Genomic DNA, 15,481 nt, shown 5'->3' with positions numbered 1-15,481 from the left:
AGAAGCGTTTACATGCAAGTTGATAGTTTCTCATTACATTTAATTGCAGAGGCACAGTGTAACACGTTACAGCTGTAAATAAGTATAAAAATCGTTCCGTATACATTGCTGCCATATGGAAGATTAAAGTTACTTGCTTGCCTCGTGGTTGCCTGTGGGAAGTGAAATATGGTGTTCGATGACAGAAATTTCTGTTGAAAGTTTGACAAATTAAAGAAGTAACGATGTTAATATTTTTTAAGCTGTCAAAGGAAGGATACGAAGGTAGATAAACAGAATGCTACTAGGTTGATCAAAACAGTAATACAGTGTCATTCTGAGGGCACACTTTTTCAGTTGAAGTAAAAGTATTAAGAAAGCTTTATATGCAAGGCCTCATATGTCCAACGAAGGCAGAAATGAATTAAAGAAATATATAAGCAACGGCTGGAGAAAAATAGTGCCGGGCAGCGGCCAGGGTAGTATAGCTTTAAGTAGTCTCCTGCAGACCACGGTAATTTGTTGCAGGAAAGATTATCCGCAGCGGTTAAATCTGGTAGCTCATGCGAAGGGAAACCGCAAATTAACATTGTATGTATATTTGCGCAAGGCCACTGCGGCCAGTATGCAATCAACCGAAGCCCTTGCGATGGCCTAGATGCTCGTATTCTTCATATGTGAGCATAATAGGTGTCGTGCTGACAAAATTGCGTGGTAAATGTTCTGACATTCGACTACGTTACCTTTATTTCGCATGTTTGACCAGCAGTGCACGCAAACGGAGTTAGCGTACTCAATTTGGAAAGTTATATCACTGTCTAAATGGAGTCAAAATCGCTTGCATGTAGGCTCCCATGTGCTATAGCAATAACGGAGTTCCGCCTGTAAGTCTGTCAGGTTCATTATGCAGCTATGGCTTCTACGGGAAAAATTCTGGTGGAGGTCCCTAAAAGAACTAAGACTTGGTAAGCAACATTTTTATATGCTAATGGAGATTTTCACTACCCAATTTTTTTAGTTGGAGGATTTAAGCAATGTGCCTCTTCAGCTGAGCACTCTTCACCGTGTTCCTTTTATTTCTCCTGATCTATAACTGCGTCGCATACATGTGGATGGCGAGGGTATCGGATTTATGTAAAGTATCATATTCGCTATGCCCTCAGCAAGGAATCTTAGATGCCTTGATTATGAACACCTTGTAGCGATTCTTCTGAGATTCTGGAGCATGCACTCTACGAATCAGCTCCCTGACGGTGACGTTCAGTTCAGATTTCTCTTCCTCGGTGATCAACTTGGCGATGGGAAGAGTGTTCATATACAGTGCTGTAAGAAAAGTGTTCAGAGTAAGTACACTGACCATTTCTCAGTAACTCGGGAATCCGGGAACTCAACAAATTGGGCAAGTTTTACAGTCAATTAATGTTATTGCTGCACTAGTAGCCGAAACGTGAGCGATGAGGTGACAGCTTGTAAAGCTATAGATCTCAGGGCTATTCGACTTCACGACGAGAACGTGCGTTGGTCATATAGCGGAATGTTTATCGAATTTAGAAGGGCGCCACCCTTACGAATCTTTGGGGGGCTGAAAATATATTTAGAGGAACATAATGAATTTATTTTCAAAGCTGTTGTGCACATTCAACGCGAGAGCATTACGCAACACGGTTATTACCTGTCTGTATTTTCATAAGTTGAACTATCTTTTGATGCATTGCTTCAGCATAGTTTACATCAAGAAGCGTCAAACTTTTATTATGCATTTTGAAAAAATATTTTGTCCGGGCTCCAGAACTGACAAAACGTAATAACTTAATGAGTTTTATGTTTGAGTTCACCCACCGATTCTTCGGCACTTCAACATATCTGTGTTTTCATCTTTTTAGTGCTTTGGAAAGTAATGATAAAAAAAGAAATTGCAATCGGTAAGTGCAACATTCAAAACTTGCATATCATTCATGATGAACATCTGTTGCTCGTCAGGCTTCAGTTATTAAACTGGTGAACATATCAAGATCACGTTATCATAACCGCCAAAACGCCACCGATCCAACCTACTGCCCCGAGATGTGTCAGACAGGGGTTTCATAAGTTAAACCTATACTGCAGTTTTCCCCATAGAAACCGCAGCAGCTTGGCCGTTATTGTTACTTTGCTTCCTTCCTATCACTTCGCTGCTGGTAATACACTATTTTTCTATGCCCACTTACCCCGGCCCTCAGTGTAGGTTTGCCAACCAGGCGCATTTCTGGTTAAGAGCAAGCTTTACCTCGCGGGCTCCTATGTAAATACGTGTCAAAAGAGAAATCGTTTTTCTCGGCAATTGCTGCACCCAGTTTGATGTAGTTTGTTTCGTTCGAAGAAAAAAGGTTCAAATCTACTGACCGTTGGTAGAGAATTTTCTATTTAGGCCGTCAGTGCTTTAACAAATGTTCTTGAAAATCGCAAATTTTCAGGGAACGAAAAGATGAAGTTTACAACTGTATAATTGAGCTGTGAAAAAGAAACGACATCTCAGTTCTGTAAATTGCATTATTGGTACATCTAAAGCGCACGAAATTGATGTGTTTTACATGGTTCTGAAATATGCCACTAACATGCAAGTAGGACTTTTGTAAAGCCAATGTAAGTAATTTAGTAAACTAATGTGGCGATATAAACTGGTCAACAAAATTTGTCCACTTTGGATGCTCTAACGGACGCAGTTTTTCGGAACTCGGATACCTATTACTAGTGCAAAGCTACGAATTTGTAAACTTCTTATTTCTATTTTTTTGCAAACTTACCAGTTGTTGAAAAATATTTTGAAAAACTTTAGTCCTTAATTCCAACTTTCCCCTGGAACAGTCTTCAACTGGTTACAACAAGTTTAGGTTTTCTCAGAAATGGAAGAAATTTCATTTAAATCGGCCAACTGGATATCTCAGAAAAGCGTCTCTGTGTTTTACATGGATTTGAATAGGCGGCATCGCAGTTGGGCCCGACGTAAAGCGTTCCTCTTAACATCCCTGCTTTCTCCTTTTCGGTCCACCTCCTTCTCCTCGCAGGCGCTGGAATACAATCTACTACAATCAGTGGATCCGTAACGAATAACCATAGCTCATGAAACCACTCTAGTGTTTACGTGAGGATGCCTAGCTAAGATACTGGTCTTTTCAAAGGGAAGAATACAGCCGCTTTTAGCCGCTCTTATAATACAGCCTATCTTAGCTAGGCATCCAAATGAAAACACAAGACTTATCACTGATGCAGCAGCGATCGCTGAAGGTGACTCCGTTAGTAAGCCGTCAATTGGATTATCAGATAAATAACTTGCTTTCCTGAGGTCGCGCATGCACGCTCGTTCATCTTAAGGAGGCGGTCATGGTTTCTTCAAATTTTGAATGCGTACTACTGCTGGCTTCGTGCTTTGGAAGCAGCGCTTTTGTCTTCGTGACTTGCTATATATGCTTGTTACTCAAAATATAAATCACTTGGAAGTCAGCGCTTGTCTTCGTCGTTCTTCCGGTCCCTCTGTGTATGTACTCGCTGTAAGTGGTGTTTGGAATGATTACCATAGAATTACGAAGAAAGATGAAGGTGGTGTATGAGGGCGGCGTTATGACGACAATGGGATCACCCTACTGATGTGACTGATGACAATGTTAAAACGACAGCGTGAGGACGATGACACGACGACGTCTGTGTGACGACAATTGTCTTGATGACGATGACTACACGACAAGGGTCGGATGACAGAGCTGGAATGACGATGATGCGACGATCACGACAGCATCAGGACCACGAACACATACCTAGTGGCCCAAGGAATTAGTCAAGTTGCACCGCTGGGTCGGAGGAGAACGCATGGCTACGACAGCAAGGCGAAATTATGATAACGGAGTTGGAATGACGATGATCGAACGACCCAAAGGGCTTCACGGTCAGGAACACATAGGTAGTGGCGCAAGCAAGTGGAGAACTCCCGTAACAGGGTGTGGGGTAGAAGGCGTGACGATGAACTTGAGCGATAAAGAGGCGGAAGGAAAGATGGATAGATGGATAGATATATGCATAGATAGATAGATAGATAGATAGATAGATAGATAGATAGATAGATAGATAGATAGATAGATAGATAGATAGATAGATAGATAGATAGATAGATAGATAGATAGATAGACAGACAGACAGACAGACAGACAGACAGACAGACAGACAGACAGACAGACAGACATACATACATACATACATACATACATACATACATACAGACAGACAGACAGACAGACAGACAGACAGACAGACAGGCAGACAGACAGACAGACAGACAGACAGACAGACAGACAGACAGACAGACAGACAGACAGACAGACAGACAGACAGACAGACAGACAGACAGACAGACAGACAGATAGATAGATAGATAGATAGATAGATAGATAGATAGATAGATAGATAGATAGATAGATAGATAGATAGATAGACTCAAAACGGGAGAAATAGGCGAAAAAGGCAATTCGCCTTAAAATGGAAACCACCCGAATTCAACTATTATTGTAACGCCATGCAATCTCTAACGTTTTGGTAGTAAACTATAAACCGTGAATGTAATGCGTTCAAATGCATGGGTTATGGGTCTTATATCACGTGGTAGAGTGCTTGGAATCAATTTGCTCGGCAGTGATTACGTTTTGTGTACTCTCAACTACATGTATTGAAAGCGTTGAAGCACTTTGGAAGATATCCGTGTCTAGCTTCTATAAACCCAGCACGAAACTTTTACTGTGTGAAACAAATATATACCCTCGTCAGACGGTCATTATTACTGTCGATTTGAGCGGGCGGACTTCGCTGTTAGTGTTTCTTCGTGGGCTGTCACATGCAATAGTTTGTTAACACTCGATGTTGAACTGATTCGCCGGCGAGTGCGTTTGTTGAGCTTACTTCGGTACGTTGAACTGTGTAGGGGCCATAGCATTTCATGAAAAACAGTACATAATGCAGTGAAGCTAGTACTTTAGAACCTGGTTATTCAAATTTCGAATTTTATTGTCAGCCCTATGATAGATGATCCACCAAAGAAATCGCCATCTTTGTTCGTATGTTGGATGCAACGCTGCCTTGTTTTCGCTAATGATGAGTCATCATGTTAATGTGATTTTAATGTACGCATCTCCTTAATATTTACCTTAAACTCATGGTAAGTACTCTTCTTTACCATAACGCAAGCTACTTTTCAAATTCTGTTTCAAATAATAACATATATAGTGTTACTGTTGATTCACCCCGTTTACAATGCCAATAATTCTAAATGACACTTCCTGTTTCCGTGGAGGGGTGCTCCGCCAAGGTGTTATTGCTGCAGCGATGAGCACACATTGAAAGTGACACTAAATACGGCCTTTTGATTAGGGCAAAGGTACTTCACCATATCATTGGAAACTCCGATAAAACACAAGCCACTGGTAGCGCACCGACTGTGGTGTTTGGCATTGCGCTGGTGTCTGTTCGCTTCGGGGTGATTCATTACATTTTAAAAAATCGTTTTTTATTTGTTTACTTCATTTGTTTAGCGACAGTAGCGGAATTACGGGTTCACAGAAGGGTTGAAATCTGGGCCAGTTGGTACATACTTGAACGAAAAACCAGTCAAAAACACAAAGGACAAGAGGAGAGGTTTACACCACAACGACTGGACTATCAACTGAGGTTTATTAGAATCGGTGTAGTCCCGGCAAGGCCAGCAGAGCATGCGCAACTGCATCATCGCTAATCACATGGCATGAAAAGACAAGAAACACTTCTATCGTGACCGACCTCTTGTCGTGACTCACCTCTTGACTGACCTCTTGACTTACTGAATGACTGACCTCTTGTCGCTTCTATCGTGACCGACCTCCTCGTGTCCTTTGTGTTTTTGACTGTTTTTTTCGTTCAAGTACGGGTTCACCATTAGTCACGCTGAGCTCCAGCTATGTAGATGTGAACAAGGCCCAGTTGGCTTGGGCATCAACAATGAGAAAGGGATGTACTCGTTCCACAACCAAGCTGTAGCGCGTTTTTACCATTAATCATATTTTGTGTTGTTGTTGTCATGAAGAAATGTTGATTTCTTGTGCCAGATCGGAAACCTTCGCGTGGAAGGTGGCCATTAGCGACTGTTCGCGGTGACATTTGTTTGATTAAATAGAAAAATATGATCGTCACAGCGCCATGAAAATGACATGAAATGAAAGTAGTGTTTATACCGCAAAAACGCACGCATTTGGGCTGTTCGGTTCAGGACTTGGGCTTGGGTCTTGGGGAGAAACAGCGCGAAGGAACAGGACGAAAGAATCAGACTTACGACAGCGCCGTTGTGTGTCCCCTTTTTTCTTCCCTATTCCTTGTGCTGTTTCTGCTCAAAACTGTTGATACTGCTTGTCAGTACTACATAACCATATCGTGCAACGCGGCAACGCTATGCGACGCGCTTAATTACCATGGATGTCATCCTCACTCCGCCCACGAAATATGGGGGACTTCAAAACCTCCTTGATAGTGGGGAAAAGGCCGGCCTCTTGCAGAAGTCTCGATACAAACTTGAGATGCTCGCGGACGTCCTCCTTTTCTTGTGTTTTAGGGACAAACTTCAGCAACATCTGCCAAGACAAAACACAATTAGAAGCAGCAGATTCCACGCACTTCATGGAATCTGGGTTAAGCGAAATCTTTTTGTTCAGTTTATTCATTGCAAAATATAGTGCGTGCGACTTCATTTCATTTCCATCTACGCAAGTACAACTGACCCCTTTCTCTTTCCCGCCGAAGAAGACTTTGCGTTTGGCTTCGCGGTAAGAAGCTTGTTCATTGTTCGGCTTCTTCAGCGTGTGTTTCAGCTACGCTGCAATCTCGAATGCTCGAAGCAGCGCGTAGTAGCGCAAGCGTAATCTTCTTGCAAATACCGATAGGAAAATGGGCAGAAATGTTGTAAAGAATGATACCAAGGTATAGTGATCTAGTCAGTATTCGTAGACTGACGTTAATCCGGTGGTACCCGCATCGGTGGCTCAGTTTCTACGGCATTGCGCAGCTGCGGTCGAGGTCATGGCTTCGATTCCCTCTGGTGGCGGTTGCATTCTGGTGGAGATGGAATTCAAAGGTGCTTGTGCATAGTGATTTGGATGCATGCACATTAAGGAACTCCATGTAATCAGAATTAATCTGTGGCTCTCGGTGATGGCCCCTCTAATAATCCGCCGTGCAGTTTTAGGTCCTTCAACCTCACAAGAAGACAGAGGCCACAATGTATAACAATGTCCCGATTCCGAATTTTGGCACTGCACCTTAAGATGGTATACACTCAATAAAATTATCTTAAGGCCATACACATTTTTGTGTAATGCTTTGGGAAGACACGATAGTGTGTAAAGGTCGTTGTGATTGGCTTATTTTCACCTGTCATGTTTCTTTTTCATAGCAAATCTTAGCATTCCATATAACGAAGAATACATTAATGTTGTTGAATTTTTCGATAGACGGTGCGGAAATGTTCCGGGGGTGACATACCAGAAAAGTTATAAACACATTTCTAGTTATAAGTATCCGCTGTACACTTGCTTTGGTCTAAAAAGACTACTGAATTTAAAGGCCACAACTTCGTTCTCTAGACAATCTTGACAATCTTGTCAAAGAATATGTCAATCGTCCCTGTTGTTGAAAAAATTATCCAGCGTAAAGGCGTGTCAGAATGTTTCAAATGTCTCCGGGACTGGCCAGCGGTCAAAGCATCTTGTAGCAGAGAATGATGTAGGGCGTTCAATTCAGGCTGCGCTGGGCATAACACGCTGCAGTCAAAGTTAAAGAAAAGAAAGTGAAAACACGCACGCACACAGAAAAGAAACGTGTGTATGCGTAAGATAAAAAGGCGTAGATGGCAAAAAATTATTACCGTCCGCACCCCTCTCCTAGGTTCTTGCACAGTGTTTCACGACAATTGTTTCGGTTGAAGACGTTAGGTACGAATCAATATTTCAACAAATCGATTCATTTATCAATCAAGAGCGCACTAAAAACAAAGCCTCGCCACTCTGTTGAAGATTTCCCGGCCATACCTCGGAGTACTTCGCCCAGCGGTCCATCGCTGCCAGCGCCTTCCAAGCATCGGCAAGCTCTAGGACTGCGCAGAACGCAAGAAGGCACTCGCCGGTCGGCGACATCAGTCGGCTTATGTTTTTGAACGCTGCCACGATGTCATCGACCCAGTGGAGGCAAAGGAAGGAGTAGACCCTGTCGAAGTGGCCGAACTCTTCCAAGAATCCAGAGACGTCGCCAGCGATGTCGAGCACTCGGAAGTCGAGCTTCTCGTGGGCCGAGTTGACTCTCGCGTACTCGACCATTTCCCGAGAACAGTCCACGCCGACGATCCTCCGGCAAGGCAGGCACCGGGGCAGCAAGAACTCCCGCGTGAAGTCGCCCGTCGCGCATCCGACGTCGAGGAACTGCTGGGAGGCGTCAGGCTCGGCGCCGAAGGCCAGCTGACAAAAGTCGAGCACGAACTCGCCGAACTTCCGGTCGAGTTTGTTGTGCTTCGCGTACTCTGTTGCGCACAGGCGCACCGAGTTTCGCGAGGGTCGGCGCATTTCGCTCTGTCCTTCTGAACCCGAATTCGGTGGAGCCATCCCGAATAATGATTTATTGAGTCCCTTGGTGGTGTACTGACGCCTGTGTCTTCACTTATCTGCACATGCGAGGACATAAAGACGTAGAGGTCAAGGTCGATTATCGAAATTCATTATCACCTGGCACGTGTTCATTGCCACTGAACCAATTTTTTACATTATTAACCACAGTTAATGGTCTATTTTCAAGCTCTTCGTAGCTGTGTTATTCCGACTATGTGTTGATTTCATGCATATATAGATGTCATTCATTATTCTTTCTGTACACGTGCGCCACACCTGCTCCAGGTTCACGCAGGGCTGAAGAGTGTATAAAGAAATCAATGAATAAATAAACAGGTAAATAAACAAACAAATAAACAAGTAAGTAGGTAAACAAACACTGATACACTAGGGGCCCTATAACGTAAAACTATTCCAATATGTTTCTATTCCTGTCTCCTGACGTCAACTTTGCCTAACCACCGACGCAAGCACCGGGCGGTCGCCCGCAGGGTTGTCTTGAACACACCAATAAAACGCTTTCCTCGTTCATAGGAGATAACTTTTGTTTGCTTGAAAAATGAATAACAGTGCCTACACTGAGCGGCTTGTCGTATCTAATTGGCTGACAAGAGGCGAGGAGAACGTTCAAGTGGAGAGGAATTCGATGGGGCAGTGCCAGTGCACTCAAAATCGATAACCGGATGAAGAGGGTGGTTCCGGCGCCTGCGATTGGTCGGCTTTCCCTTACTTAGCTTGCGGTGGCTGGTCGAAAATCACGGCGGCATGCAACGGAAGCTTAAGAATGACGCTAAGACGGACCCTCAGCAAAGAAGATTTGGCAGAATGAGGTGGTAAACGTGCCGAAAGTGCTCGAAAGCGTTACACAGCCACGCAAGAAGTTTTATTATACGCAAATACACCCATGCTCTCCGGCAGGTGCGAGTAGCCAGCGAATGAGCGATCGGCGGCAGCCATCTTTTATTCCTTTCGGAACGGGGCAGCCTGCGACTATTCGGAAGAAAATTCAGTTTTGTTCGGCATATTAATGCATCTTTAATGCGTACACGTCGCTTTGACGCGGTGAGCTTCCGCGGTTTTGTGACGTCGCGTGACAAGCAGGTGAAGTGGGTGCAGCCCGAAAACATTTGACCGATAGCCGGGGACTAATCGCGAAAAGGCGTCGAATCAGAAATAATTGTTTTTCCTTTTTCTGTGAAATCATGAATAATCAGTGTGTACAGATCATATAGATGGAGAGGTATCGCGGTTTTCGTGACGTCGCGTGACATACAGGCGAAGTGGGGGTAGTCGAAAAAAGTTTTTGACCAATCGTGGAGGGCTGATAGTAGAATTGGAGTAGAAAAGTTTGTAATAGTTTTACGTTATAGCGCCCTAGGTCCAAAATTTCAATGTGAGAAACTGCCATCCTTTCATAAGGATAAGGACGTCGGCACGCAGGAAGAACTGCTTCAAAAATTGAATTGTCCATATGGGTGCCTTTGCGGCTTCGTGTTTGAAAAGCTCCCATATGTAAGCGTTTAAGGAAAACAGTGTTGAAAAGAGCAAAAAAAAGAAAGAACAGAGTCACTCTCCAATACAAAGTTATAGCGATTTATTTGCACGTTATGTCAGCACGCTCTTGGCGAAGGGATCACTAAAAATGGCTTTGTTGGTATGCCTGTTACATTATGAGCATCGATTTACCTAAATACATGCGGTATGTACTGAAGGTTTGCACACTACACAATGTTTTGTAAGGTGATTCTTGCATTGTCGGGTCGGTAGACAAATCGCCGAGTACGTCATCGCAATGCGTCACCACACGCCATCAGGGCAAGAACCAACGCAGGGAAGAAGTTACGTCGCGAGAAGGTTTCAAGAAAATTTTAAGTTTTATAAGCGTTCTTTAAAGTTGAAAAATAAACGTGGCAGTACGAGGTGTCTTGCACACATACATTTATTTACTTATATTGTATTCATCCTTCGAGTTGTCTACAATTATGCGCTTACAAGAAGGAGCGCAGGACTTACATCAGCCTTGTGAAAAAAATCGAGAGCCACAAAAATTTCGTCTTGAAGTAGTCATCCTACGCTATCAGACCTCAGGTCGGGTGGGCTTAGTGTGTTTACTAACTTCAAGAAGAAGGAAAATTTTTTGCATTCATTCAAGTAAAGAATAGCACAGCAACAAAATATGCAGAAAAAGGTCCCAAAGCTGAGTGCTGTAAGAGGATATAATAGTATACAGAATTACCTATTGTATAAATTGAACCAAAACAAAACAAAACAGATTAAAGTAAGCGTACCAAAGAGGTAATATTGTTAGCATGTAGCAATGCGAGAAAACAAGTCAGCTGAAAACATGGAATAACGCTGTGCAGAATTACGTCTTGCACTAATCAGCAACAAAGCAAATCAGGTTAAGGGAAATGCAGCAAGGAGGCAGAGAGGCGCAGGATACTTCATGTTAAACATAACAAAAGTGGTTGCATCATGGACACATTGCTGTATTACAGATGGAAAGGCTTCAAAAGCTAGCCCTATGTTTTATTATGATTTAATCATCAACCAGTCAACAGAAGAGATGGAATCTAAGAATCGAACTTTGTTAAACAAGGACTTTTGTTAGGGTCGCTCAGCTCACGGTGAGGCATATGACAAGCGACAAAAGAGGGGATAGGGATCTGTAACGTCGAGTGGTAGGACACCACACAGGCGGGCAGCGGTGGCGTAGAGGTAGAACACCCGCCTCGCGTGCAAGAGGTCTGTGGTTCGAATCCCGGTGCCGGCAATTTTCCACCGGATCAAAAAAAAAAAGAATCCGCGTGTTGATAAAATTGCATAAACAGGCCTGGAGTGGCCTGATCGCGGTGCCCAGAACCGGTAACGCACTCCCTCACCAGAGCAGGATTGGCCACCCTGGTGCAGTACCTGGCCACAACCAGGTAATATGTGGAATATAACATGTGGAAGGTTAACGTTTGTATCTCCCATAATAACAACGTTTTGTACAGCGAAGCTGTATGTGGCTAGGAAATTTCCATCGCCCTCGAACAGCCCACGAACTACCTCATTGGCGCCCCTAGGTGGCAGCGCGCGAACGTGCTCGATTGTCGTCGTCTCCTTCCTCAACTGGCTCAGTTGCCGCTCATTGCTTAGGAAGAAGCTTTAGCTCGGCTGCTCCTATCTAAATACATGTAAAAGAAGAATTCGTTTCTTTTTCGGCTGCCACTGCACCAAATTCGCCGAGGTTTATCGCAGTTGAAAGAAAATCTTAAAATCTAGCGACTGTAGGTTTCGAATTTTTGATCCAGGTCGTCAGTTTTTCGTTAAAAATTGGCGAAATCGCAAATTTTCAGAAAACGATACTATCAAGTTTTCAACTTTCTAACTCGGCAAGGAAGATTGATATCACAATTCTGTGAATCGCATTTGATAGTGAATCTAAAGTGGACAAAATTGATATTTTACACATGAACCTAAAAAGTTTGAGTAGTATGGAAATACAGCTTTTGCCGAACCCTTGTGCACAACGTAACACATCCACATAAGATATAAATTGACGTATCAAATTCGTCCGCTTTGAATGATCCAATGGATGCTGTTTACAGAAGCGCGAAATCTGTTCTTGATGCAGAGCAATCAATTTATAAACTTCCTGCGTACATGTTTTCGAGCTTTCGAATTTTCGAAAATTCTTTTCACGAAATTCAAGCCCTAAATCTAAATTCCGCTTCCAACAGTCACTATAATTTAGCTTTCTCTTTCAAACGCAACAAATGTCATTAAAACCAGTCAAGTTTTCTTAGAAAAGCGTTTTTGCGTTTTACATGTATTTGAATAGACCGCGTTGGAGTTGGGCTTTATCTAAAACTTCCTCGTAAGTGGGTATGAGCCATTCATTGGGAAGACGAAACTATCGCCATTATCATCATCAGCAGCAACAATCGCTCAAGCATCGTCGGCTTCTTCCACAGCTGGCTTCGTTGCCGTTCATCTTTTCAGCGTAGAATTTCATTTCTCTTCTGTCGTCGCAACGGGGAGGTCGCATGGAAATTTTTTCACACGAGAGCGTTAAGGTCCCCGTACTGCACAAAATCCGTCGTCGTCGTCCATCGTCGGACGTCGTTTCGGGCGAAGTGATTTCGAACTACGCATGCCTAGCCACGCAGGCCCTCCATGTAGCGCAAGAAAGTTACTGAACTAATTGAATTTATCGAGCTAAAATACGCCAGAAAAATCGTAAAGCACGAATTACATACAGCCTACAGGTAGGATAGCGTCGGATTGTAATTTGAATATGCGGGAAAACATTCGGTGGAAACTAAAAAAAAAACACACACACACAAGCCCTTTTCCCAGCGTTTCTACCATTTATAAAGCGGCCATGGCCTCCGCCGGCACACAAATCTCAAAGGCCGTAAAGCGGCGCACCAGGTTCCTTGCCACCCCTCCAGGTATCCTTCGGCTCCACCGCATCGTGGCCCACGCAAGAGGCCGCGTTTCTACCAGAAGGGTGGCCTTCGTGCATAGCGTTCACCGCCAGGGTTTTCCGGTAAACATTTCGATTACATAAGCTGCAGTTGCCGGAAAGCGTGAGAAGCAGTCAGCGGATCTCTGAATACTATCGCATCCCATCTTAAAAATAGGGCTTAAGCGTCCTTCCAAATTTTACGTACGGCGGTATGAACCATTGCTTAAGGGGGCGTGAGCCACTCGTTGTCTTACGTGACGGATGCACTTGATAACAGAGGTGACACGAGAATGCATGTGCACGCACTTATGGTCTCGATGACCAGGGATCAGGTCAATAAATATGTTCATACTTTTGTTTGAAAATTCTGTCACCTGTATGTTGCGTGCTAGACAGCTTCGCTGGTCATTCACTTTCACACAGTAGAATGGCTCATTGAATTTCTTTCGCATGATATCTTGTCTAGACTTTCGTATAGTGCAGAGCGGAACTAAGGGAGAGAAGATGATGGCGAGCGATATATGCAAGTTATGATGGGTTTTTTAGCATCAGGTTGTGTGTGTCATCAATTTCGATCGAAACAGATTCAGCTTTGTTAGCTAGGAGGGAGAGGTCGTTATGATAAAAAGATAGCAGATCCACCCTGACTGTTTGATTTTCGGTGACAGTACTCAGTTGAGTAGTGTGGTAGGCAGCAGAAGTTTTTAATGTTAGATGATAGCCACGTCTCAGACATACATATGAAGGAAAAGTGGTGGTCAAGGGATACCAAGTAAGCACGTATGTCGTCACAATGTTTTCTGAAGCTGCGTGCGTTAAAGTGAATAGCCGATAAACCTGGGCCTTGAAACAAACGCTGATGACGTTTTGTCGAGTAACACAAGATAAAGCGTTATGGAGGTTAACTTTCAATAGCTCATCACCAGATACCAACTAGGTCACCTGACAAAATACACAAACGTCTCTATCCTTCGCCATGCGGAATATCCCGCATTCAGCCGACTTTCTCACCTTGATATGCCGATTATCTGTCCACAGGTACATCCAGCAATGTTCCCGCTTTAACTTCACAGCATTATCCCACAGCGTTTTTTTATTTCTTTTTTTCTTTTCTTCTTTTTTTTCTTCACAGCATTATCCCACAGCGGCAAGTGGTGGTTTTTCTCGTAGTTCTGTCGTTTTCACCATTTGTTAAAAAAAGTTAAGTTATGGCACATGCCAAAACCATTTTCCAATTATGAGGCCCGCCGTAGTAGAGGACTCCAGAAAGTTCGACCACCTGGGGTTCTTTCACGTACACCCAAATCTAAGCATCACGGGTGTTTTCGCATTTCACCACCATCGAAATGCGGCCGCCGCGGCCGGCAATCGATATCGCCATCCCGTGCTCAGCAGCCCAACACCATAGTCACTGAGGAACCACGACGGGTGTTTTCACTATATGTGATGTCCGTGTTCGTCGTAGTTACCTTATTCTGCTATGAATCCCACATCATCTGGTCATTGCCGTATCACGGGACAATGTCTCCCGAGCGGCCATGTAGGACGCGGTCAGTAATGTGCACGTGTAACTTCTCATCTTCAGTTCGTGACGTGTAGTGAGCTCGCAGTCCATGCTATGCAGAGGGAAAATTCATGCGCCCATTTTTTCGTAATAGCGTGGAACAACAATTGAGAGAGAGAGAATTTAATTGAAACAAGGCAGAGAGGTCGGCCTGAGCTAAGGTGCTCTGGCCTCCTACTCAGGCTAGAGTACCACTCCTATCACCACTGGCTGCGCAACAAACACATTTACGATTAGGGTGTCACGTTAGTTTCCTCCTTTCAGGGACCAACAGTGTTCAACAAGGGTGTTGCTTTCACTTGTACAAGTGATCGCTTTTTAAACGCTGCAAATGTAAAAACAATTGAGAAAGGAGCATAGGTGGTGGCCGAGCACATAATTTACCTTCGAGTAGTCGTAAATACACTTTTCATTTAACAGAGGTAAATAAACTTTTCATTTAACAGAAGTAGTTGCGTGTTGGTTGTAGGTGGGTACCTTAAAGGCATTGTATCATGCTGAAGTTACATAGTGATACAAAAAAAGTACTCGCCTGCACTGCTTGCTTATAAAACGAACGTTGAGTTGGATGGTTACTTACTCGACTGATTTCTGTTTCTGCCGAGCTTCTTCGATGCAATGTTTGCAGCGAGGTGATAGTGAGAGTCGCCCCTCAATGAACGATCCTTCAGCCTTGTAATACCTTACAAGTGGTGCGACGGAGAGGAAACGTTTTACAACACCGGCCAACCATGTCTATTCTTCAGCGACACGAACCTTTCAGAGACAACTGTGCCATGGGATGCACTTGTCCGGCGCATGTCTATTATCTTGAAGGTTCAACTACTATGAAAAATCACA

At 43.7% G+C, this 15,481-nt stretch overlaps 1 protein-coding gene across 1 annotated transcript in view; it reads right to left on the bottom strand.

The window, feature by feature from the left end:
- Positions 1–1,138: 1,138 nt before the first annotated feature.
- LOC135907367 (juvenile hormone acid O-methyltransferase-like) overlaps positions 1,139–15,481 on the bottom strand; it is a 14,439-nt gene continuing 96 nt past the window's right edge. Inside the window, exons 1-4 of the mRNA XM_065439053.1 lie at positions 15,222–15,481; positions 8,052–8,677; positions 6,440–6,599; positions 1,139–1,302 (exon numbers count right to left, since the gene is read on the bottom strand). The exon at positions 15,222–15,481 is cut by the window's right edge and continues 96 nt beyond it. Of these exons, the coding sequence (XP_065295125.1) occupies positions 1,139–1,302; positions 6,440–6,599; positions 8,052–8,618 (891 nt within the window). The 5' untranslated portion in view covers positions 8,619–8,677; positions 15,222–15,481. The remainder of the gene's footprint in view (positions 1,303–6,439; positions 6,600–8,051; positions 8,678–15,221) is intronic.

Source organism: Dermacentor albipictus, chromosome 10 (assembly GCF_038994185.2).
Source record: "Dermacentor albipictus isolate Rhodes 1998 colony chromosome 10, USDA_Dalb.pri_finalv2, whole genome shotgun sequence".
NCBI classification, from domain to species: domain Eukaryota; kingdom Metazoa; phylum Arthropoda; class Arachnida; order Ixodida; family Ixodidae; genus Dermacentor; species Dermacentor albipictus.
Note: the sequence above shows the minus strand (reverse complement) of the source record. Positions and strands in the feature narration are given on the sequence as shown.